At 39.6% G+C, this 25,361-nt stretch overlaps 1 protein-coding gene across 1 annotated transcript in view; it reads left to right on the forward strand.

The window, feature by feature from the left end:
* The window catches only part of nhlrc2 (NHL repeat containing 2), an 86,059-nt gene that overhangs the window by 45,823 nt on the left and 14,875 nt on the right, over positions 1-25,361 (forward strand). Inside the window, exons 6-7 of the mRNA XM_073027795.1 lie at positions 11,334-11,427; positions 15,526-15,754. Of these exons, the coding sequence (XP_072883896.1) occupies positions 11,334-11,427; positions 15,526-15,754 (323 nt within the window). The remainder of the gene's footprint in view (positions 1-11,333; positions 11,428-15,525; positions 15,755-25,361) is intronic.

Here is a 25,361-nt window from a genome sequence, read left to right on the forward strand (position 1 = left end):
GAGGTCTATCTGTCAAGTAGTCCACTATCCAATCCACCATGTGAGAGTCTACTCCCATCTCCGTTAGTTTGTGCCTTAAGATCTTGGGCTGGATGGTGTTAAAGGCACTAGAGAAGTCAAGGAATGTAATCCTCACAGCACAACTGACCCCCTCTAGGTGAGAGAGTGATTTGTGCAGCAAATACGTGATAGCATCCTCCACTCCCACCTTCTCCTTATACGCAAACTGAAGAGGATCCTGGGCGTGCCTGGTTTGTGGCCTCAGATTCTGTATTATCAGCCGCTCCATGGTCTTCATCACGTGCGACGTCAAGGCAACAGGTCTGAAGTCATTTCTTCGGTACCGGGACAATACAGGATGTTTTCCACTGTCTGGGTACTCTTCTCTGCTCCAGGCTCATGTTGAAGATGCGCTGTAGTGGTTCTCCCAGCTCAGTCGCACAGGCCCTCAGTAATCGTGGGGAAACTCCATCCGGTCCAGCCGCCTTGCTGGTACAGATCTTCCTCAGTTGACCTTCCACCTGTGCAGCCGTAATCCTGGGCGTGGGCAAGGTCTCCTGTGAGTGGCTATTTTCCTGTGAGGGAAGTAAGCCTGGTGTGGATTTCTGTGGTGAGGATGAGATTGAGCTGTCGAACCTGTTGAAGAAGTTGTTCAGCTGGTTCGCTTTCTCCACATCTCCACTTATGTTCGCCCCCCGCTTTGCACCGCATCCGGTGATGATCTTCATCCCATCCCACACCTCCTTCATGCTTTTTTTCTGCAGCTTTTGTTCTAGCTTCCTAGTTCTAGTTTTGTTCTAGTTTTTGCAGGTTATTTATTATTGAGGCAATAACATACTGTTGGAAAAATTCACACTGGATCATAAACTGTACCTATAAAAAGTGCTGTACCTAGATCATATACTATACCCACCCCCTTTGGAAGTTTTCATATTATATTACTTTACAACATTGAATCACAGTGGATTTAATTTGACTTTTTTGACACTTCAACAGAAAAGACTTTTTTGTGTCTAAGTGAAAACAAATTTCTACATATTGGTCTAAATTTATTACAATTATTCAACACAAAATAATTCATTGCATAATTACTCATCCCCTTCAAGTCAGTATTTAGTAGGTGCAACATTGGTAGCAATTACAGCTTTGGAGCTGTGGATAGGTCTCTATTAGCTTTGCACATTCTGACACTGCAATTTTCCCCAAATCCTCTTTACAAAACTGCTCAAGCTCTGTCAGATTGCATGGGGATTGTGAGTGATCAACCCTTTTCAAGTCCAGCCACAAATTCTCAATTGATTGAAGTCTGAACTCTGACTTGGCCACTCCAGGACATTAACTTTTTTGTTTTTAAGCCATTTCTATGTGGCTTCAGCTTTATGCTTGGAGTCATTGACTTGCTGGAAAACAAATCTTCTCCCAAGTTGCCGTTCTTCTGTAGATTACTTCAGATTTTCTTCCAGGATTTCTTGTATTTTGCTGCATTCACTTTACCGTCTACCTTGACAAGCCTTCCAGGGCCTTCTGCAGTGAAGCATCCCCACAGCATGATGCAGTCACCACCACGCTTCGTGGTAGGGATGGTGTGTTTTTGATGATGTGCAGTGTTTGGCTTATGCCAAACATAGTGTTTAGTCTGATGGCCAAAAAGTTGAATTTTGGTTTCATCAGACCATAGTCTTCCAGTTGACTTCAGTCTCCCACATGCATTTTGGCAACCTCTAGCTGAGATTTCAAGTGCATTTTTTTTTCCAACAGTGGCTTTCTCTTTGCCACTCTCTCATAAAGCTGCTACAGCTGAAGCACCTGGTTGTTGTATGCACAGTCTCTCCTATCTCAGCCACTGAAGCTTGTAACTCCTCCAGAGTTGTCGTAGGTCTCTTGGTGGCCTCCCTCTTTAGTCCCCTTCTTGCATGGTCGAGTGACAGATCTAGTCAGATTTACAGCTGTGCCATATTCTGTCCATTGCTTGATGATTAACTTAACTGTACTCCAAGGGATAATCAGTGACTTGGTAATTTTCTATCTCCTGACTTGTTCTTTTCAATAACCTTTTCATGGAGTTTCTTGGAGTTTTCTTTTGTCTTCATGGTGTAGTTTTTGCCAGGATGCTGACTCACCAGTAGATGGACCTTCCAGATGCAGGTGTATTTTTTCTACAATTAATTGAAATACCTTGACTGCACACAGTCATCTCCATTTAACTAATTATGTGACTTCTAAACCCAATTGGCTGCATCAGTGATGATTTGGTGTGTCATATTAAAGGGGATAATTTGGGATTAATAGGGGATAAATACTTATGCAATTCAGCCCTCATTGCTGGATCCTCTTGACAGAGAGACCACAGTCAGTCCGTGTTGGCAGGAACATCTCTGACTCCATCACACTGAGCATTGGATCCCCACAAGGCTGTGTGTTCAGCCCACTGCTGTTTACACTGCTAACACATGACTGTGCAGCCAGATTCAAGGGGAGCCTGATCATTAAATTTACTGATGATACCACAGTGGTGGGGCTCATCAGCAAAAATGATGAAACAATGTACAGAGAGGAGGTCAAACACCTAGCGAGCTGGTGCAGTGACAACAACTTGATGCTTAATGTCACCAAAACCAAGGAGGTGATCGTCGATTTCATACGGTCTCAGCCTGAGCACACACCACTCAGCATCAGCAGCTCCACAGTGGAGAGAGTGGAAAACTTCAAGTTCCTTGGGGTGCAGATCTCGGACAATCTCACCTGGTCCAGGAACACCACTGGGATTGTTAAACGGGCCCAGCAGAGATTGCACTTTCTGAGGAAACTTAAACAAGCATCACTCCCCACTAACATCTTAACTACATTCTACAGAGGCGTGGTTGAGAGTGTGCTGACCTTTTGCATCACAACCTGGTACTCCAGCTGCAGTGCTGCCGACAAAAAAGCCTTGCAGAGGGTGGTTAGGGGAGCAGAGAAGGTTATTGGGGTCTCCCTACCTTCTGTCCAAGACCTCTTTCAGAGTAGATGTCTCCAGAAGACACGGTACATCATTAAAGACCCCTCACACCCTCTCCATAAACTGTTTGTTCTTCTGCCATCAGGCAAATGTTACAGGAGCATCAAATCAAAAACCACAAGGCTACTGAACAGCTTCCTCCCACAGGCAGTCAGACTGCTAAATAGCTGCCCTACCTGACTCTGCTTTGGACACTTTTAACTGCACTGGACAGCTATAACTTGATCTTAACTGACATGTGGCTGTTGTGTTTTACTATTTATTGTTGTGTTTACTATTTATTGTTGCGTTTGTTATGTTATGATTGCACTGCTCCTGGGAAACGCTGTCTCATTCTGCCCTGCAGAGCTGATGTACGGTTGGAATGACAATAAAGTTTTTGAATCTTGAACCTTGAATTATTTTGTGTTTTATATCTAATTAATATAGATTATTTTGTAGAGATCTGTTTTCACTTTAACACAAAAGCTTCTTTTTCTGTTGATCAGTCTCAAAAAAGCCAAATTAAATCCACTGTGATTCAGTGTTGTAAAACAGTTTTAAAAAAAAAAGAAAACTTCCGGGAGGGGGGGAGTGAGATTTTTTTATAAGCACTGTATTTAAGGTTATGCAATGGTCCGAATTAATTTCATTACATTTGTTCTAAACAGTGCTAAAACCAGTATTTATAGCTGACATTACTTAACCATGTCAGATGCAATTCAGAATTCTCTCTCCAAGTGTAACAAAAGTATGAAACCTGGGAGATCTTTCCACAGAACAAAGCAAAGTTATATGATTGTGGCATATTCTAGCCATTACAGATTGCTATGAATATGCTGGCAGAATATGGTAAAAAGTACAGTCATCCCTACCATCATGTTCATTGAAGGATGTGAATGACATTATATGTGACCAAGGTGTGCTGCCACATTTATTTTCATAACCATTTATAAATTATTGATGTGGTAAATTCATCAAAGAATCAGCTATTAATTCTTTAGATTCTGATTAGAATATGGCTGTGGGACATTGGAAAATATTGATAATTATGAGTAATACTACAGAAAACTTTTTTTCTCACAGAGACTGAAACAGCTTAAACAGAAAGTTAATAATAGAGTAAACTTTCCAGTGGTAGAAAAATTGGTAACGTGAGGACACATATTGAAGGTAATTCGGAAAAGAACCAGAAGCTGTACAAGCTAAACATCTTTGGATGTTTATGATCTAGAAAACACAACTTGAAAGGGTGATGGAAGTAGATTCAGTGATTACTTTCAGAAAGAAGTTTGCTAAATACTTGAAAGGAAGAGATTTGCAGAGTTAGAGAAAAGAGTGCAGAGAGTGACTAGTAGAATCACTTTCAAAATCCAGTAAAGGTACAGTTAGTTGAATGTTTTTTGTGCTGTTTCAATCAATAATTCTAATATTTCCATCTTATAATTTAATTGGAAATGTGATTTCTTTACTTAAGAATCTAAACAGGCAAAATCTAATGCCACATCTGCACATAACTAGCAATTCCCAAGCAGAAGCTGTAGCAGAACTATTCCCACAGCAGAGCCCCAGCTGCCTCTCACTTCCCCTTAGGTGCCCCTCCTCCTTCCTTTACTCCCACGATCCACTCTCCTCTCCCATCAGACTCCTCCTTCTCCAGCCCTTTTACCTTTTCCACCTGTCACCTCCCTGCTTCTCACTTCAACCCCCTCCCTCACTCACCTGGCCTTGCCTATCACCTTCTAGCTTGTTCTCCACCCCATCCCCCCACCACCACCACCATCTTATTCCAGCATCTTCCCCCTACCTTCCTAGGCCTGATGAAAGATCTCGACCTGTAAAGTTCACTATTCATTTCTCCAGACGCTGCCTGACCTGCTGAGTTCCTCCAACATTCTTTGTGTGTTGTTCTGTAGATTAACTTGGTTTTAGGCTGAGAAATATGCCTGAAACCAGTACCACATTAACCTGACACAAGTATAGTGGGTTCATTGAAATAAATTGCAGAAATCAATTGCCACAAAGATGAGTGAAGTTTTTTATTTGCTGTAATTTATAGTTTCAATGTGTTTTTAAACATAAATTTTAACTGTCAGCACTGGGGGTGGAACTTCATAGGTTGTCAAAGTTATTCTGTCACTTGCTACTTGTGCTATGTTGATAAGCAAAAAGCCAGGCTCTCAGCAGAAAACTGCATGGACCACACCAGAAGAGGCAAGCTGACTTATGCTCTCAGGATAACGAAAGATTTTCCACTACTTGTTTGGAACTGCAAGCAAATTTATTAGAGCTTTCAAAAGCAGGAAATATTACTACTAATTTGCAGTAAAATGTTGCTTTAAAATAGTCAAAAAATATATTTAGCCGACTAAATGTGTGATAAACTTCTACAAATCTAAGTTAGTTTAATATTCATCAGAAAAGCTTCTTGCTGGTTTTAAAGAGCTTTACTAGTTGACTGAGCACCTTCATGAAAATGCAAGATCTGTATGGTGGGATAATAAACAAAACCTCTCATTCCACACAAGATATGCCTCAGACCTGAGCACTAATTCGTAATAACATTACTGGAATGCATAAGAAGATGAAATGTTATTCCTCTCTGCGCCTTCTGGCGCATCGGGCAGCAACCTTGCCATTTCTTTAGCATTTGTCTGTTTTTTTATGAGGCCAAGTAGCTAGCTCAACGCTCAACCCAGCACAGATAGAAAGTGTGCAAGGAGCTGGCCGGATTCGAACCCAGGACCACTCACCTCAAAGTCCGGTGCGGATGTCATTACATCACCGGCTAGCTAAGAAGAGAAAAGTAGTGGTGAAAAATGTTGACTTAAAAAGGATCATTACAGGGTAGCAAAGACTTTTTCTTAGTTAGATATGTTATATTCAGATGGTCTTCATTTTCTTAAATCCTTAATCATTTCATGAACGTTTACACAAGGAATATTTTGGACAGCAGGATACTGTGGAAATCTGGAAATTCCTGCACTACAAATAAAGCTTCATTGACTATTTTAAAATTATTAAATCAGCATTATGGAAAAAAAAGTCCAGGGATTGTTCAGATTATCCACAGTGATGTCACAACAATGCTTGCTATTTATGTCCTTGAAAAATGAGATAGCACAAGTTGTACATCTCTATTCTTTCACTGGTAGATCTGTATTCTTGCACTTTGGGCTACCACTGCAATACTTAATTATTTGATTTTAAGAGAAACAACTTTAATGGGATGCTTTGTGCTTAAGATATTTACACAATATGTCAAGAGTAACAAAATATGTCCTTTGCATTTTTCTTGAAACACTTGATTATGGGACCATCTGAAACAAGTGTTCTGTAAGTGCTTATTTTATAGTTTGAAGATTAAACTTAGTATAATCTAATCATCATGATGTTTATTAAACCAATAAATAGTCCAAAATCAACCTTGTATATGCTTGATTGGCTAATGAGGAGCTGTTTAGCCATTGTCACTTAGTACCGTTTACAGAGATAACAGGCCAAATCTAGTGTAGTAAGTGTTCTCATTTAATTTCATTTTTATGTGGATATTGGGTCTGACTCTTGATTTGAAGCACACTGATTTCATGGTTGAACTGTAAACACAGAAACAGGTTGATATATTTAATTTTCTAAATCTCTGATTTTATTATTTTAAAAGTTTAGTTGAGTTAGGTAATAATTTTTCATTAACTGTGATAAATAGGAACAAAACTTGAACTGACTTTATCAAAGATATTTTTGCTTGCAGAATAGACAAACATACTTTAGAATCAGCGATGTAAAATAATTTGACTAATGGTTTATCAATTAAAATATTCCCTGATCACTCCCCAGTTTGCTAAACTGTATGCTTTTCTCTCTTATGGGGTACAGGCTTTCACTGTGAGTGCAAAATTCAGTACATCAGCAAGGTGTAGAGTCTCTTCTAACACAAGTATCTACATGTGATGATAACAACAGCTTGTGATAATAGTGTGCTTTACATACCTCATCTTTGTAAATTCTGAAATTGAACGTTTGAACATTCCCTTATAGAAACTAAAATGCTAATCACAGCATACTCTGCTTGCGTATATAATTGTTTCTCCTCACAGTGCATTTCTTTCATTGAGTTTCAGCACATACACCAGGAGATTCACTGTGGCTTTCAAAAGAAGGTTTTACTGGTTAAACTTTGTTATTTTAGCAATCCTCAGATTGTTTTAGTGATTAAACCTGTACAGTATATTAACATGGGAGAATTATTTTAATAAAAGCTAAAATACTGAATTTAGTAGGAATTATTTTGTAAGCTTAGTATTTTGGAGTATAGCCACAAGCAGTAGCTTTTAATTTAATTTTTCAGAATATGCTATATATACAGTAGATAGTTCACCTTTACAATTCTTGGAGTGTTGCATTTGAAGCATTCCTTTGTGGGAACCAAATCCCTGCTCAAAGCATTGCATATTTGCATCAGTGTGTGATTGTTTTCCTCTTGAAAATAATATAATTTTGCTATAGCATATGTTCTATCAGATAATAGTTTTGTTTACAACATAATGCAGCAAGAGACCCAGGAAGCACAGTAAAATGTGGCCACAGTATGAATAGTAGTGTATCAGTAGCTCTGCTACCTCATGGATAGTCACCTGATTTAATTCCTGACCTTGGGCATTGTCTGTGTGGAGTCTGCATTCTTTTCTCCCATGTCTGTACAGGTTTTCACCAGATGATCAGGTTTCTTTTGCATCCCAAAGATGTGCTGGTAAATTAACTAGCTCCTGTAAATTAACACTGTAAGTAAGTAATAAAAGAAGAGTTGATGGTTGTTGTTGGAAAGTAAGTTGTAGGGTTACAAGGAAGTAGAAATAGGGTGATGAGACTATAGGATTGCTTTGCTAGCATCTGCATGGACCCTATAGGTAAATGGCCACTTTCTACGTTGTAATAAATAAATACTGTAAATGCGATCAACAGGTAACAGTGCAGGGAAGCACAGTGCTAGAGCCGTACACCTTGAAAAACCCAGGTTCAGTCATGGCTGTGTGGAGTTTGCATGTTCTTCCTAAGTTTATATGGGTTTCCCTCCAGTGTACTAAGTGTAGTCCAATTGCCAGCAACATTCCAAACATGTGCATATTGCTAATTCACCGCTGCAAGATTGCCCTTAGTGTGTTGATGAGTGTTAGAATTTGTGGGGGAGTTGCTGGTAATGCAGGAGAAGAAAATAAGAAATTAGTGTAAAATATGTGCTTGATACTTGCTGAATGGTTCTATGACAGAACTATTGAGTGTAACAACTTGCACAAATTCCAGGAAGATTTCAAATCAAAATCAATACAATAACTTTAAAAATACTATTCAGCATGTTTAAGGGGAATCCAAGGGAAAACCTCTTCACTCAGAGAGTGAAGTAGAACGAGCTGACAGAGGAAATTGGAAGATACAGGTTCAATTGTAATATTTAAGAGAAGTTTGAATAGGTACTTGGATGGGAAGCACTGGAGGGATATGGTACAGGATAGGCAGAAGATCAGGTCACGATGGACTAGATTGGCCAAGGGGTTTGTTTCTGTGCTCTGTGATGTGTTGGTAAGAATTCAAAGTCCTGCAGTGACAATGCTATTGTCTTTCAGAAAACGATAAGCATATTTGCATTTGTTTTCTCTAGAAAAAAATCAGAGCGATAACCTAATAAAGATCTTTAGTATTATGAAAATACAGTCAAAGGCAATATAGGGATGTGGTAAGCTGGAGACTGTCAATGTAACATAGATGTTATGAAATCAAATGGAGAATTCAGAAGAACCTTCACTTAGAGAGGTGAGAATGTAGAATACACTTCCATGAGGAATGGTAAAAGCAATTGGTAAAGGTGCATTTCAAGATCTGGAAAATGGTGTCACACTGATAGAACTGGGTTGGAAAGTTGTGCAGAACCCCAAGTGGAGCATTGGTTAGGCCAAAGGATGTACTGTGATGTACTTTTGTGTAAATCTGCCACCTCAGGTGGATACACAAAATTCATTTGCACTATTTTTGAAGAAAAGCAATCAAGTTCTCTCCGGTGTACCAGCCAATAGAGGTTAAAATATATTTTAAATGCAAATCTATCTTTTGTATAACATTTTCATATTGCTACTCCACTATGGTGAATCTGCATTTTAGTTAATTATGTAAGTAGAAATTAATCTCTTGCTGATACCGTCATCTATAGTTTTTTACATTGAGACTTAATTCACTCACCTACTTATATGCCACTCAGCTAAGCAATGTCTTAATTTTAGCATATCAAATCATTTATTACTCATCATATGTAATCTTTTCCATTGCCATTCAGAATATCTGTTCTAATTCAGGTTCCCTGCTATTGTTTATTCACTTCATCTATGATGGTCTTGCAGTTGCAGCTGGAGACCAGTGATCTTGAATTCCATACCTAAACATGTCTGTCTGTCTGTCTGTTTGTCTCTCTCTCTCTCTCTCTCTCTCTCTCTCTCTCTCTCTCGCTCTCTCTCTCTCTCACACACACACACACACACACACACACACACACACCCCCCCCCCCCCCAAACTAGTTCCTGAAACAGGGGTTTCCCACTGGGGTCCACAGATCCCTTGGTTAATGGTAGGGGCCATGGCATAAAAAAAATTGGGAACTCCTGTTCAGAAGCTTCAAGTTATCTCTCCTATTATGTGTTTTGTTGCCATTTTTTTGTTTGGTCATGCTTCAATAAAATGCTTTTTAAGACACTTGCTTCTTTAAAGACACTGCATAGAGACAGTTTGTTTCAACCACTACATGCTATTTGCTTGCACAGATTATTTTTAGTGTAAACAGGAAGTCTTTCATTTCATCAGTTTATACTGGACTTAAATCAAGGATAGTGCTTGATTCTCTTCTAGATTTTCTATAAACATGTTGAAAATGACCATTCTGAATATTGTTGGTAAAATATAGAAGTATTTAGCATTAGCTGTGTAACTTATGGTTTTAAAGTTTCAAAAGTACAATTCTCTTAATATGTAACCAATATATTGAAAATATATGTATATGGAGAAATGGCAGATTTGTGTGGATTTAAATTAGAAAATCCTATCAGAAATCAGATATTACTAGATATTTGGATAGTAAGGGAATCAAGGGTTGTGTCATTAGTTAAGAGAACAGAGCTGATGTAAAGGTTCAGCTGTGACCCTGTGGAGCAGATATAAGAGACCAAGTGGCCAACCACTGTTTCTTCTGCTTACTATAAGATCATTGTGCACAGCTCCTAGACCGATAATGCAGTGATCCAAATTCAATGTTACGTTGATGGAACTTAAATGTTCTCCCTAGGTGAACTTGCTCCTATACTCCAAAGACATGTAGTTTGGTTACTCATTTGACTATCATAAATTACTCACAGTGTGCGGTAGAATCTGGGGGTGGGGTGGGGGAGTTGGTGGGAAATTGGAGAGAATAAGTAAGAGTTGGTGTGTGGTCAGTGATTATTGGCATGAAGTCGGTGGGCCAAAATCGTGGTCTGATTTTGTTATTCAAATGACTGAAGATTGTGCAAAATGGAATAGATTGAGAACACATCTAACAGCTCAAAATGGTTATCACCTCCCATAGATGTGAGCAACAGCAGAAATGTACATCACCACAATCAGTAATGTCACAACACAGCATGTCTCTCACTCTTCTGTTACAATCAAGGGATTGGTCTGGGTTCAGTGAAGAGTGCAAGTCAGAAACAGAACCAGACAAGTATTATGACCATGTTCATTTTGAATGGTGAAGTAAATAATGTATCTTAACTTCCTGTGAGGATTCCAGAGTCAGAAAAGACAGGCATTGGCCAATTTTGTTGCTCAATGAGCAATGAATACGGCACAGACTTTGGGGAAAGCAGAACATTTACTCTGGTTCTAGTACTTTTGATCATTATAGTCATTTCTGGATCATAGGTTTCTCCTCCAAGTTGCACATCATCCTGACCTTAAAACATATCACCATTCATTGTTACCAGGCCCAAGTGCTGGAACTCTCTCCCAATCTATACTGTGGGAATATATTGATGAGATGGAGTATAGCACTCCAACTATTAAAGTGATCACCACTTCCTTGATTTTTAGAGGCAGATAATAAATGGAGATCTATCTGCGTTATTCTACTGCCGCAGGTTATTCCCATTTCTCTTCCTTTAATGTTATTTTGATTTCAGACTTGAATATTATTGTGCATCACTGAGTTCACTGTTCCAAAGATTCACAGTGAATTTAAATAATAACACTCTCGTTGAGGTACCCCTATTTCTAGACAATCTAGACATTGTATTTTATACTTCTCAATTAATCCCCAATCTTTTAATTCTTCTATATCCAGGTGATGCGAAAGACAATGTTCTGTTTATTGCCATGGCAGGCACTCATCAGATATGGGTCATTTTTTTAGAAGATGGAAAACTTCCAAGGGGAGCGTAAGTAACTGAAGATAATTTTTCATTAACTTCTCTGTCACCCTGCAGCGGTATTAAACTGAGTTATCTTCCATAACATTCAATTGTAGTTTAAAATTAACCAATTGGCGTAGATATTTGTGTTCATTGCATGGTAGTTCTCTCTCAAGTGGTATTTGCACGCTTTTTATAGAAGCTGCATGGTTTAAATTCCATTGCACACTGGACGATGATGTGAATGGAACTCCAAATACTCCAAGAATGCTCTGTTAGGTAGTGATAATTAGTTTCAGTTTTTCATTGTTCATCTGTCCACATTAAAGTGTTCATTAATGACAACCCTGGAGTAGTTTGACAAGCATTGTAATTAATAGAAGCAATGCAATTTTAAATTGAGTTTTTAAAATAATGTTGATTAATGAAGTGGTACAAAAAGGATTCCGCTAAGGAATATGACAATCCATTTGATTAATTATGGGGTTCCTGTATTCATATTTTGTTGCCTTTATGTGTTACCTCAAATAAAATGCTTGAAACCAATTTTAAATGAATACTTTTTGTAGTTAAAAAAAACTCTGCCATGGAATAGTTTTACCTAGAGTATTTCAGCTATTAGGAATGGTTTAATTGGTGGGGCTGTCTATTTATATCTGCTAAATATCAGTAAATGTAAACAAGGCTTCACAATGGAAACAATCTAATGGAAACAATCCACAGCTTAAACTAGCTGCCGTTATTTGCTCCAGGAATGAACCGAAACAGTGTCTGCGTTATTTAAATTTCCCTGTGTACAGTATATATAAATTTTTAACTTTGATTTTATTTTGCAAGGCATGTTCCCCATCTACTCCCATTTGCTCTACTATTGAAACCTAATTAATTTTCTTTCTTTCACAGTTATGACAAAAGATTTAATTCTCTATCCACAGATGCTGTCTAACCTGCTGAGTGCTTTCAGCATCTTCTGTTCTTATTATTGTTGAAAGTACAAGTTGATTGTGCAATGAGGGAATATAGGCATTTGGAACCGAAGCTGACTAGTTAGATTGAATGATTGTGAAATTATCAGTGCGTAGACTGAGAAAGGAGCATAAGGTACAGTAAGTGAGTTTGACATAAAGTCAGGTACAGAACAAGAAGGAAAATCAGAATGGATTAGAGAGGAAATGAACAGTGGAGATCAGATAGATAGATAGATAGATACTTTATTCATCCCCATGGGGAAATTCAACTTTTTTTCCAATGTCCCATACACTTGTTGTAGCAAAACTAATTACATACAATACTTAACTCAGTAAAAAATATGATATGCATCTAAATCACTATCTCAAAAAGCATTAATAATAGCTTTTAAAAAGTTCTTAAGTCCTGGCGGTAGAATTGTAAAGCCTAATGGCATTGGGGAGTATTGACCTCTTCATCCTGTCTGAGGAGCATTGCATCGATAGTAACCTGTCGCTGAAACTGCTTCTCTGTCTCTGGATGGTGCTATGTAGAGGATGTTCAGAGTTTTCCATAATTGACCATAGCCTACTCAGCGCCCTTCGCTCAGCTACCGATGTTAAACTCTCCAGTACTTTGCCCACGACAGAGCCCGCCTTCCTTACCAGCTTATTAAGACGTGAGGCGTCCCTCTTCTTAATGCTTCCTCCCCAACACGCCACCACAAAGAAGAGGGCGCTCTCCACAACTGACCTATAGAACATCTTCAGCATCTCACTACAGACATTGAATGACGCCAACCTTCTAAGGAAGTACAGTCGACTCTGTGCCTTCCTGCACAAGGCATCTGTGTTGGCAGTCCAGTCTAGCTTCTCGTCTAACTGTACTCCCAGATACTTGTAGGTCTTAACCTGCTCCACACATTCTCCATTAATGATCACTGGCTCCATATGAGGCCTAGATCTCCTAAAGTCCACCACCATCTCCTTGGTCTTGGTTTTAAATATTATTTTTAAATGACCAACAGCAGTTAATACATAAAGGCATTCAGAGCAACACACTCAAAATGCTGGAGGAACTCAGCAGGTCAGGCAACATCCATGGAAATAAATAGATAATTCAAGTCAAGAAGGGTCCAATGCCAAAATAAGAAAATGGAGGGAAGGGAAGCTAGGTGAAGCCAGGTGGGGGCTTGAAATAAGAAGCTGGGTGGTGCTTATGCCAAAAGTAAAGGACTGGAGAAGAATAATTCAGATGGGAGAATGGACCAAAGGAGAAAGGGAAGAAGGACGGGCACCAGGGGAAGGTGATAGGCAAGTGAGGAGAAGAGGTGAGAGGCTATTGAAGAAGAAGGAAGAGGAGGGGATAATTTACTGGAAGTTGGGGAAAATCAATGTTCATGCCTTCAGGTTTATTCAGTAGCAAATTACTGGCATAGGCATAAAAACATTTTGGGCCATCAGAAATGTATGAAATTATGTATAGTACCAGGACACTGTCGGTTCAGAAACGTGCTAATCACTATCAATTGTCTAGATTCAGGAACTACTTGAAGATTGCATTTTTCAATTTATTCAGTTTAAAATTCACTTTACCTTAACTGGAGGAAATTTCTGGTAAAACATCTGTATCTGCTTTGCAATTATTTAGTGCTTTCCACCCCAAATGCTTATAGAGTACTTTGAAAAGTAGTCCCTTTTAGGAAGTACTACAGCCAATTTAACTCAGCAAGCTTTTATGGCAATATAATAATGAACAGTTATTTCATGAAAATTATTATTTTCATGATAATTAAAAGGCTAAATTTTTCCAAGTCTCTGGGAATAATTCCTCAATTATATCATTCGGTATAATCCCTTATCTTATTTTTTCTTAATTTAATCATTGTATGGGATCTAGTTCAGACTGGCAAGTGAACATTTATTACCCATCTAATCTGAAAAGATTACCCATCCTTTCGCTCATCTGAGAAAATAAATGGAACTTTTGTTTAAAATCTCAGCTGAAAGGGAATGTCTCTTGGCAATACAGTTGGCCTCTGTTGTACACCACCTAAATCTTTGTCCCAAAGTCTTGAAGGTTTCATCAACCTTAAGACTTCTGACTCAAAGACAATAATGTGATCAATTGGGAATTATATCAAAGTTAATTAATCCAGTTATTTAAGAAGTTACTGTTTGAATTTATCCCTGGAGATAGCCAATTACATAATATTTACTGGTTAGCATTAAGACCTTAGATTCAAAACAATTGAACATGGTATATTAAAACTCAAAATTCAAAAGCAACAATTAAAGATTTATTCCAAGGTAGGAACTGGGAAATTTCAATGCAGCTCCTCTGTACTCCTGTGAGCCACCAGGGAGTCCAAACCAAAAATAAAATCTAAAAGCAGCCACATATCTCTCTGGCTGCTGCCAGTCTGCCTAGATACATTCCAGGGAGTGTCATGGGTCTGCAAAATCTTGCTTAATGCATCTTCCAAAATAGTGATGCATATTACGTGGAAGAAGTAAATTGCTATGTTGCTCTTTGGGAATAGGTTCCAATTATTTATTAAGAGAAAATGTTGTTCATAGACAAGAGAAAGTCTGCAGATACTGGAAATCCAAAGCAACACACAAATGCTGGAGGAACTCAGCAGGTCAGCCAGCATCCATGGGAACAAATAAATAGTCAACATTTCAGCAGAGACCCTTCTTCAGAACTGGAAAGGAAAGGGAAAAAACCCGGCGGGGGAGGGGAAGGAAGATAGCTAGAAGGTGATAGGTGAAGCAGGTGGGTAGAAAGATAAAGAGCTGGAGATGAAAGAATCTGATTGGAGAGGAGAGTGGGACCATAGGAGAAAGGGAAGGAGGAACAGATCTAGGGGGAGGTGGTAGGCAGGTGAGAAGAGGTAAGAGGCCAGAGTGAGGAATAGAAGAAGGGGGTGGGGGAGGGGGAGAGATTGTGTTTATAACTTGAATTGGACCATATACAGAATTTATCATTGTTAGAACTGTTGATTTAATTCAAATATTGCAGTTTTTTATATAACTGGGTTTACCTACATAGCTTTGTATAAAATACTAACATATTTTTCATTGTTTCTTTAACTAAACACATCTAATATGATTTAATGCAGCTGAAATTGTTATATTTATTTTATTTATGTATTAATTTACTTGTGTCTCCTAGTGAATACAAGAAAGGAACTTGCATTCGTTTTGCTGGAAGTGGTAATGAGGAAAATAGAAACAATTCTTACCCTCATAAAGCAGGATTTGCTCAGCCATCGGGCTTGTCTGTAGCTCCCGAGGAACTCAATTGTATTTATGTCGCAGACAGTGAGAGCAGCACAATACGTTCTGTATCATTAAAGGATGGTGCTGTTAAAAACCTGGTGGGAGGAGAAAGGGATCCTCTGGTAAGTTTAATATTTTGAAGTGAGGTTTATATAAACATTGTGCATTAAATTATGAAGCAAATACTGTAAGACTGTTGGTTGAAGAATATAAGATTTTGGGTTATCACCAGAGAATTACAATAATTATTTCAGTGGCTATAATGGATAGCTGCTGGAGTTAGAAAGTAAAATATTTTGCTACATTTCTTGTTACATTGCTACTATTAGTTTAATTGTACAGGAAGAAATTCAAGGCATATGAGGAGAGTGCAGGAAAATTGTGTTGATCTAAAAGATCACTTATTAGTATTGAATTGCAAACCAAACACAAGTGGACAGAATGGCCTACTCCTATATCTTAGTTCTAATTCCCATACAGTAAGTCCAATTTTCTGTTTATTCCATTTTTTAAATTTTCTAGCTAAAGTACTACTTATAACCTTAAAAGGCTGTATAATTCTGAGCAAAATATTTTCTTAAAGCTGGATTTAGTCATCAGAATTACTGTAAATTCAGCTGTAACTAAGCCAGTGGCAGTGTTAAATGAACACCAAGTGTAGTTTCGCCCATGTGACGTTGAGAATCTGGGAACTTTAAACATGCTGTGCAAGACTAAAGCTGCATTTGGAGTGTATGTTTGAAATTTGAGATTTACTGTTATCAAATGACTGGTTCAACATGGAGTCTCATGATAATACAGTCTATTGGAGCATGGATTATGCCACACATAAACATGACAAAGAATGTTAACTACACAGTTTAGCAAACATAAAGTAATTTTTATTAAATAAATTTGCAAGCTTTTGAGGGAAAAGATTAATTGCTGGAGACAACTATTCTGGATATGCTGGAAAACTGAGATTACATGTTGACCACAGCAAAACGTGACAGGTGCTATGGCATCTGTTGTAGAGTGGTTTGTCAGTTAGCATATTAGTGAGTGTCCAATGTGACAGGAATGGAGTTTTTAATGTGTGCCATTACCAGCCGTTCAAAGCACTTCGTGATGATTGGCATCAGTGCCACTTTTATGAGTAACAAAATGTCTGAAATCATTTGAAAAATTGTGTATTTATTTCCTGAATCCTTCAAAGGAATGGATATCCAGGTCCTGTCAGTTTTGGACAGCTACCACACCTACTTCTGAAGGTGTAGAGTTATTTGGTACAGGGATGATTGTGGTTGACATGTGGGGACAGCAGCCAAGATGAGCGATGTGTTGAAGATGTCCGTGAGGACATCAGTCAGTTGGTGTGCCCACTGAGTACTCTCTGGGATGTTTCTGTCTTGGCCACCTTACAGGGGTGACCCCCTGCTAAGTTCTCACATCTGCTGCTATTACTGACAATGGTTGCTGAGCTGGGAGAGGGGTAGGTTTTGTGGCTGTATCCAATTCACACCGACATACCAAATTTCTTCAACTTCTAATGAAGTAGAGCCACTGACATGCCATCTTCATGACTACATCAATATGCTGGGGCCAAGATAGGTCCTCTGACAGCTGACACCAGGAGCTTAAAGCTGCTCATTCTTTCCAATGCTGACCCCCCTCAATGTGTCCACTGCATGATCATCTGGGCTAAGCTACCTTTACATTAGGTACGTCTGCTCTCCACAAGAACAGATCTATCTTTTTCCAGATTGAAGACAACCAAGCCTTTGGGCTGCTGACCCAGGATACATTTCCACCAGAGATTTTCTGAATCTAAATGGCTGGATCTCCTATTATAGCTGTCACCAATATTTAAAGTCTACTACATAATGTTTATAAAGGCTGTATAAAATTTATATCTAAAGTACTCCTTTCTGCTCTAATATTAGCTTGGCAACCTCTGAGCACCAGACTCAGTGTGGATTTTCTATAAATTATCTCAGATATACCAAAAGCATTAGGTTTGGTGGCTGTCCAAAACTGACAGGACTTGGATATCCATTCCTTTGAAGCATTCAGGAAATAAATACATTATTTTTCAAATGATTTCAGACATTTTGTTACTCATAAAAGACACTGTTAAACATGGTTCTTCTGTAAACTGTCATTTTAATAATAATTATCTTCCTTTTCATTTTATATAACATATTGTTCTGAAATCATTCCCCTTAAGTCTTTTTTTCAGTCATCAACGATGTATTGACCTATCTCTGCACACTTGCATGCTCAAGTGTTTGCATGTCTACCTATATTTGGACAATTGGCTAATCAGAGCTGGTTGTCAGAAAGCTGCATGTGTATGTATCAAAAATACGCACAAAATGCTGCATCACACAGTGTACCTTCCATCTGAATGTTAAAAAAAAAATAATATTTGTATCTGATGGATTGATCTCTACATTTTCAATAGCTTGAATCATTATTTCAAATTCATTATTGTACCAATCTTGAATAAAGAGAAGTTAGACCTCACACATCAAGACAAATCCATTCACACTAGTAATTAACTAGTAATTATTCATTAACCTCAGCTTTCTGACTGTTTAAGGTGTATATTTTGTCCCCATCGAAGCACATCAGGGTTACACTGTTCAAGTGTTTCACCTCAGAATTGTATATTTAATTTTGGTCTGATGTCAGCAGCTACGTTTGTCTTTTAACATTACAGATTTTGTAACACCTCTCCATCTGAATTGTTTGTTGAGTGTTCAATACTATTCTCTCTATTGTTGAGTTAGGCAGTAGGTTCTTCTTTTACATTCAGGAAATAGTCTGTGAGTTATAACCGTCACTCTGCCGTACCTCTCAACATACAGTATTTCACCTTGAGATAATCTACGCAAAGCCCAAATTCCCAGACTGAGCATGGTACAGTGGTCTACCAATGCAGTCCAGTTCTTGCAATAAATCAATTTCATTTTGAATCTCAACAAATGAAAAAATAGTTGTGAAGCCTGCATGGGAGGAGATCTAACTCTGGTAAACTCAGGTCTTGGCACAAAGGCACAGTGGTCTTGACCATTAGATTATGGATAAGATGAAGTATGAAGGGTGTTAAATCGTCAATGCACAGAGTCTTCAATCATCTTCAAAAGTTGGAACCTTTTTGGCAACCTAATTAACTAAGAGGCTGGCGACGTGTCTCTAGCAAAAGAGGTGAAAGGGGCTCCTACCCTCTGCTAGCCTGCAGGTCACCCTTGGACAAGGTGTAGCACTTGCTTAGCACACCCCCCCCCCCCCCCATTCCTACCCCCAATCAGGATTACTTGAAGCCATGGGAGTAGATGGTGGATGGTCATATGAACAGCTGGTGCATATCACAAGTCCTGATTATGTGATCACTGATGCCAGGCAGACAGTATCTGAAGAGTATAGATAATGGCTAGGGTCACCCATCTTGTAAAGACACTGCTCAGAAGAAGGCAATGGCAAACAGCTTCTGTAGAGAATACAAAGTACACTGCAGATGCTGTGGTCAAATCAAAACATACAAACAAGCTGGATGAACTCAGCAGGTCGAGCAGCATCTGTTGAAAATGATTTTCACTGGATGCTGCCCAACCTGCTGAGCTCATCCAGCTTGTTTGTACGTGTTAACTTCTGTAAAGAAATTTGCCAAGAACAATCATGGTTCTGGGAAGACCATGATCGCCTGCAACACAGCATAACATGAACAAATTAACTAAGAGGCTGCAACAAAACCAGTGCCTGGCTCTATTTTGCAGGTTCTAATAATGGGAATGCAAAGAATATTGTTGCACTCTGGAGCTGAAACATGCTCCTTTAAAATACACGTGCAATCAAACACAGGAAATGAAGTAGATGTCAATGATGCACTGTCTAAGAGTTCTCAAAATTCACCAATTTATGCTGAAAAACCTTAAGTCCATCTTCCAGCATAAACTAGTGAATTTTGAGAACCTTTAGGTATTAAAGATAAATATGTAAAATACCCTACAAATGTTGTGCTTTGTTGCATGAGGTAAAAGTAGTTTTTAATGCCATGGTAAGCTACTGGCCTGGATTTAATGATCAGCAGAGAATCAACAGTGATCACCTTGGACCTTGAACAAAGCTGCCCACAATGGTCTAGAGATCTTTAGGGTCTATGTTTCCCTTTTTCCAACATCTTTGTCCATCAGTTGTCAAAATAAAGGGACCCATGGTGCTAAGCAACCCTGATCTAATCAGGTAATAGAGACACAAGAGTGACTTCAGATGCTGGAAATCTGGAGCCACACACAGAAAACACTGGAGAACATCAGCTGGTCAGGCAGCTTTTTTGGACAGAGGTGAAAAGTTGACGTTACGGACTGAGACCCTTCATCAGAACTGGAAGGAAAGAGGGCTGTAGCCATAATAAAAGGGTGGAGGGAAGGGAAGGAACATGAGCTGGCAGGTGATAGATGGTTCCAGGTGAGGGGTGTGAAGTGGGAATGATGTGAGAAACTGGGAAGTAATAGGTGGGAGAGACAAAGGGATAAAGAAAAACAAAAGTGGGGAGTTAGAAAAATTGATGTTGGTGCCATCAGGTTGGAGGTAACCAAGTCAGAATAAGAGATGTTGTTCCTCTGATCTGTGTCCAACCTCAACTGGCTGTAAAGAAGGCTATGGACTGAAATGTTAGTGTGGGAATGGGGTGAATTAAAATGGCTGGCCAACTGGAAGTAATAGCAGACAGAGCGAAGGTGCATGGTGGCTTTCTCTTATTGTTCTAGCCCTTTCACCCCTTCTCATTCCTCTCCTTCACCCTCACAATCTGTCCATCATCCACCTTCCTCCAGGTCCCCACCTCCTTCTCTTTATTCCATGGTCTACTGTTTTCTCATGTCAAATTCCTTCTTCTAAAGCCCTTTGCCTCTTCCATCTATCACCTCACACTTTCCCCAACTCGATCTTCCAGCCCTCTTCCTTGGGTCCACCTATCATCTGCCGGCTCATGCTCCTCCCCTTTATCACATGCTTTTATTCTGGCTTCTGCCCTCTTTCATTCCAGTGCAGCTGATGGGTCTCGGCCAAAACATTGACTGTTCAATTCTCCACATAGATGCTGCCTGGCTCAATGTGCTCTCCCAGCACTTTGTGTGTATTACATTTACAGCATATTTTATAGATGGGCTAGTTTGCTTAATATTGAAATTTTAGTCATTTTAACTAAATTCTCTTTATTATGCTGGAGTAGTCTGCAAAAATAGAGCCGGTGGGAGTGGAATGGGTGACTGGCAACTACTTATGGATTTCTACAATAAATTACTTTTAAGGGAAAAGATTTTGTCAATTTCAAGTGTAATGACAGCATAAACCAACAGGTTTACTAATAATTCAACTGTAAAATTTGGACCATATTTACTAGTTAAGAACTCTTCTTTATGAAAATATTCTAAGAGTATGTTGTAGTGACCTCATAAATATTAAGAATTCTATTATATATCTACTATATTTCATCTTCTTCGAAAGGCTCATGTTTATGTCCTGTCTTTATTTTGTCTCCTGCCAAGTTAAGAAAAGTAAGCCAGCTTGGTTTTGCTGGGAGGAGTACTGCTGAACTTAAAAGCATTAGAACCAGGAGGAAAACCATTTGCTAGATCTCTGCGAGCAGCTTTCTTCAAGGTCAGAAGGAAGCACTGCTGTTTTGCCACTAACTACAAAATCATGGCCCATGTTTCTCTAGAGGTAGCTAAACCCTAAAAGGCAAATATAAACTTATTATTTATCATACTTTAAGCATTGATTGTTATTAGATAACCATATAACAATTACAGCACAGAAACAGGCCATCTCGGCCCTTCTAGTCCGTGCCGAACGCTTACTCTCACCTAGTCCCACTGACCCCCACTCAGCCCATAACCCTCCATTCCTTTCCTGTCCATATACCAATCCAATTTTACTTTAAATGACAATACCGAACCTGCCTCTACCACTTCTACTGGAAGCTCGTTCCACAGAGCTACCACTCTCTGAATAAAGAAATTCCCCCTCGTGTTACCCTTAAACTTTTGCCCCCTAACTCTCAACTCATGACCTCTTGTTTGAATCTCCCCTACTCTCAATGGAAAAAGCCTATCCACGTCAACTCTGTCTATCCCCCTCATAATTTTAAATACATCTATCAAGTCCCCCCTCAACCTTCTACGCTCCAAAGAATAAAGACCAAAATTGTTCCCTCTTTCCCTGTAACTTAGATGCTGAAACCCAGGTAACATTCTAGTAAATCTTCTCTGTACTCTCTCTATTTTATTGACATCTTTCCTATAAAAATGTTCCAAATTAAAATTAACTGACCAAATTTGACCAGTGGCCAATTCGGACATCAGAAGTTTGGAGAGGAGAGACTTCAAATCAGGTCCACTGCCTGAGCATAAAAGGCAGGACTGGGTCATGGCAGCATAAAGAAGCTTTGACCAGAGGCCAATTGCCTTTCTGGATTAATTATTAAGAGCAAATTAAAAGAAGGCAGAGGCAAGCGCAGCGGCTATCGTTGCAGCAGCCGTCATCTGAGTCAATAGATTCAGAGTCGTGATTTGAGGCTTTAGCTCTTTGAGTCTTCAGAGAACTCAAAAGAAATAAAAACTCAAGGTTTTTCCTTCTTTTCTTTATATCTGCTCAGCTAGGTCAGTAGAATTGTCAGGTAGGATAGTGTAAAGCAGAATGTGGAAAGCCACTACGACGGCAGGAAATGCATTCAGCTGCAGCTTCTAACAAACCTCATTAAGGAGTTGGAGCTTGAACTGGATATCTCCGGATACTAAAGGGGTGATAGATAAGACATATAGAGTGGTAGTTACACTCATGGTACAGGACACAGGAAACTGAGTGACAGGCAGGAAGGAGAAAGAGGTTAAGGAGCCAGTGCAGAGTACCCCTGTTGCAATCCCCCTCAACTTTGGATACTGTGCAGGGTGATGACCTAATAGAGGAAAGTCACAGTGGTCGGGCCTCTGGCACTGAGTCTGCCTCTCTGACTCAGATGGGAAGGGGGAAGAAGAGGCTTGCTGTGATGATAGGGGATTCATTAGTTAGGGGAATGGACAGGAGCTGCTGTGGGTGAGAACAAGATTCCCGGAGGGTATGTTGCCTCCCAGATGCCAGGGTCTGGGATATCACAGATCAAGTCCTCAGCATTCTTAAGTGGGAGGGAGAACAGCCAGAAATCCTGGTTCATGTAGGTACCAATGACATGGGTAGGACAAGTGATGTGGTTCTGCATAGGGAGTTCAGGAATTAGGTACTAAGTTAAAGGACAGGACCTCAAGAGTTACGATCTCAGGATTGCTGCCCGTGCCATGTGCTAGTGTGCAAAAACTAGGAAGGTTATACAGTTTAGTATGTGGCTAAGGAGGAGGGAGGGCGTAAGATTTCTGGACAATTGGGCTCTCTTCTAGGGGGCCTAATATCCCAGCAGGAAGGTTTGTTAATGCTGCAAGGTGGGGTTTAAACTAGAGTTGCAGGGGGATGGGAACCAGAGTGCCAGAACAGTTAGAGGAGAGATTGTAGAGGCAGATATTGATAAAACCTCAGACAGTTACGAATCAAAAGGTTGAGCATGGTGTGACAAAATCGAAAAGGTTGAACACAGGACTGAAGGTGTTGTGTCTGAATGTGTGAAGTGTATGGAATAAGGTAGATGAACTTGTAGCGCAGTTGCAGATTGCCAGGGATGATGTTCTAGGCATCATGGCTGGAAGATTATAGCTGGCAGCTTGATGTCTAAGGATAGATGGGAAGGCAAAGGGGGTGGCATTGCTCTATTGGTAAAAAATGAAATCAAATCATTAGAAAGAGATGACATAGGGTCAGAAGGTGTTGAATCATTGTGGATGGAGGCAAGGGTAAAAAGACCCTGATGGGAGTTGTATACAGACCCCCCAAACAGTAGTAAGGCTGAGGCCTACAAATTACAATGGGAGATAGAAAATGCATGTCAAAAGGGCAATGTTACAATAGTCATGGAGGACTTCACTATGCCGGTAGATTGGGAAAATCAGGTTAGTGCTGGATTACAGGAGGGGGAATTTTGAGAGTGCCTACGGGATGGCTTTTCAGAGCAGCTCGTGGTTGAGCCCACTAGAAGATCAGCTGTTCTGGATTGACGGTTGTGAATCAGAATTGATTAGACAGCTTGAGGTGAAAGAGCCCTTAGGGGCAAGTGATCATAAAATGATTGAATTCACCTTGAGATTTGAGAAGGAGAAGCTAAGGTCAGCTGAATCAGTGTTACAGTGGAGTTAAGTGAATTACAGAGACATGAGAGAGGAGTTGGCCAGAATTGATTGGAAAAGAACATTGGTGGGGATGACAGCAGAGCAGCAATGGCTGGAATTTCTGGAAGCAATTGGAAGAAACAGGATATATATGTTTGTACATCCCAAAGAGGTAAAAAGTATTCTAAAGGAAAGATGACACAACCATGGCCAACAAGAGAAGTCAAAGCCACCATAAAAGCCAAAGAGAGAGCATAATAGAGCAAAATTAGTGGGAAGTTAGAGGATTAGGAAGCTTTCAAATACCAAAAGAAGGCAACTAAAAATGCAGTCAAGAAGGTAAAGATGGAATATGAAAGTAAGCTAGCCAATAATATTAAAGTGGATACCAAAAGTTCCTTCAGATACATAAGGTGTATAAGACAGGCGAGAGAGGACGTCGGACCATTGGAAATCAATGCTGGAGAAGTAGTGACGGGGACAACGAAATAATGGATGAACTGAATAAGTATTTTGCATCACTCTTAACTGTGGAAGACACTAGCAGTATGGTGAAAGTTCCAGGTGTCAAGCGTGTGAATTATGTGAATGGCTGAGGGTAGCAGACACCAACAGAATCAGCAAACTCATTCGTAAGGCCAGTGATGTTGTGGGGTGGAACTGGACTCTCTGATGGTGGTGTCTGAAAAGAGGATGCTGTCCAAGTTGCATGCCATCTTGGACAATGTCTCCCATCCACTCCATAATGTGCTGGTTAGGCACAGGAGTACATTCAACCAGAGATGCAACACTGAGCGTCATAGGAAGTCATTCCTGCCTGTGGCCATCAAACTTTACAACTCCTCCCTCGGAGTGTCAGACACCCTGAGCCAATAGGCTGGTCCTGGATTTATTTCCACTTGGCTTAATTTACCTATTATTATTTAATTATTTATGGGTTTTATATTGCTATATTTCTACACTATTCTTGGTTGGTGCGACTGTAACGAAACCCAATTTCCCTCGGGATCAATAAAGTATGTCTGTCTGTCTGTGAAGTTACCATGACTAGAGAGAAGGTTCTTGGGAAACAAAAAGGTCTGAAAGTCAATAAGTCACCTGGACCAAATGGTGTACACCCCAGGGTTCTGAAGGAGGTAGCTGAACAGACTGTGGAGGCATTAGTAATGTTCTTTCAAGAATCATTAGATTCTGGAAAGGTTCTGGAAGACTGGAAAATTGCAAAATGTCATTCCACTCTTCAAGAAGTGAGAAAAGCAGAAGAATGGAAACTACAGGCCAGGTAGTCTGACCTCGGTGGTTGGGAAGATGTTGAAGTTGATTATTAAGGATAAAGTCTCAGGGTACTTGGAGGCACATAATAAAATAGGTGGTAGTCAGCATGGTTTACTCAAGGGGAAATCTTGCCTGACAAAGCTGGTGGAACTCTTTGAAGAGATAGCAAGTAGGATAGACAAAGGAGAATCAGTTGTTGTCATTTTCAGAAGGTCTTTGA

The sequence above is a fragment of the Hemitrygon akajei genome, chromosome 23 (genome assembly GCF_048418815.1).
Source record: "Hemitrygon akajei chromosome 23, sHemAka1.3, whole genome shotgun sequence".
In the NCBI taxonomy this organism is placed as follows: domain Eukaryota; kingdom Metazoa; phylum Chordata; class Chondrichthyes; order Myliobatiformes; family Dasyatidae; genus Hemitrygon; species Hemitrygon akajei.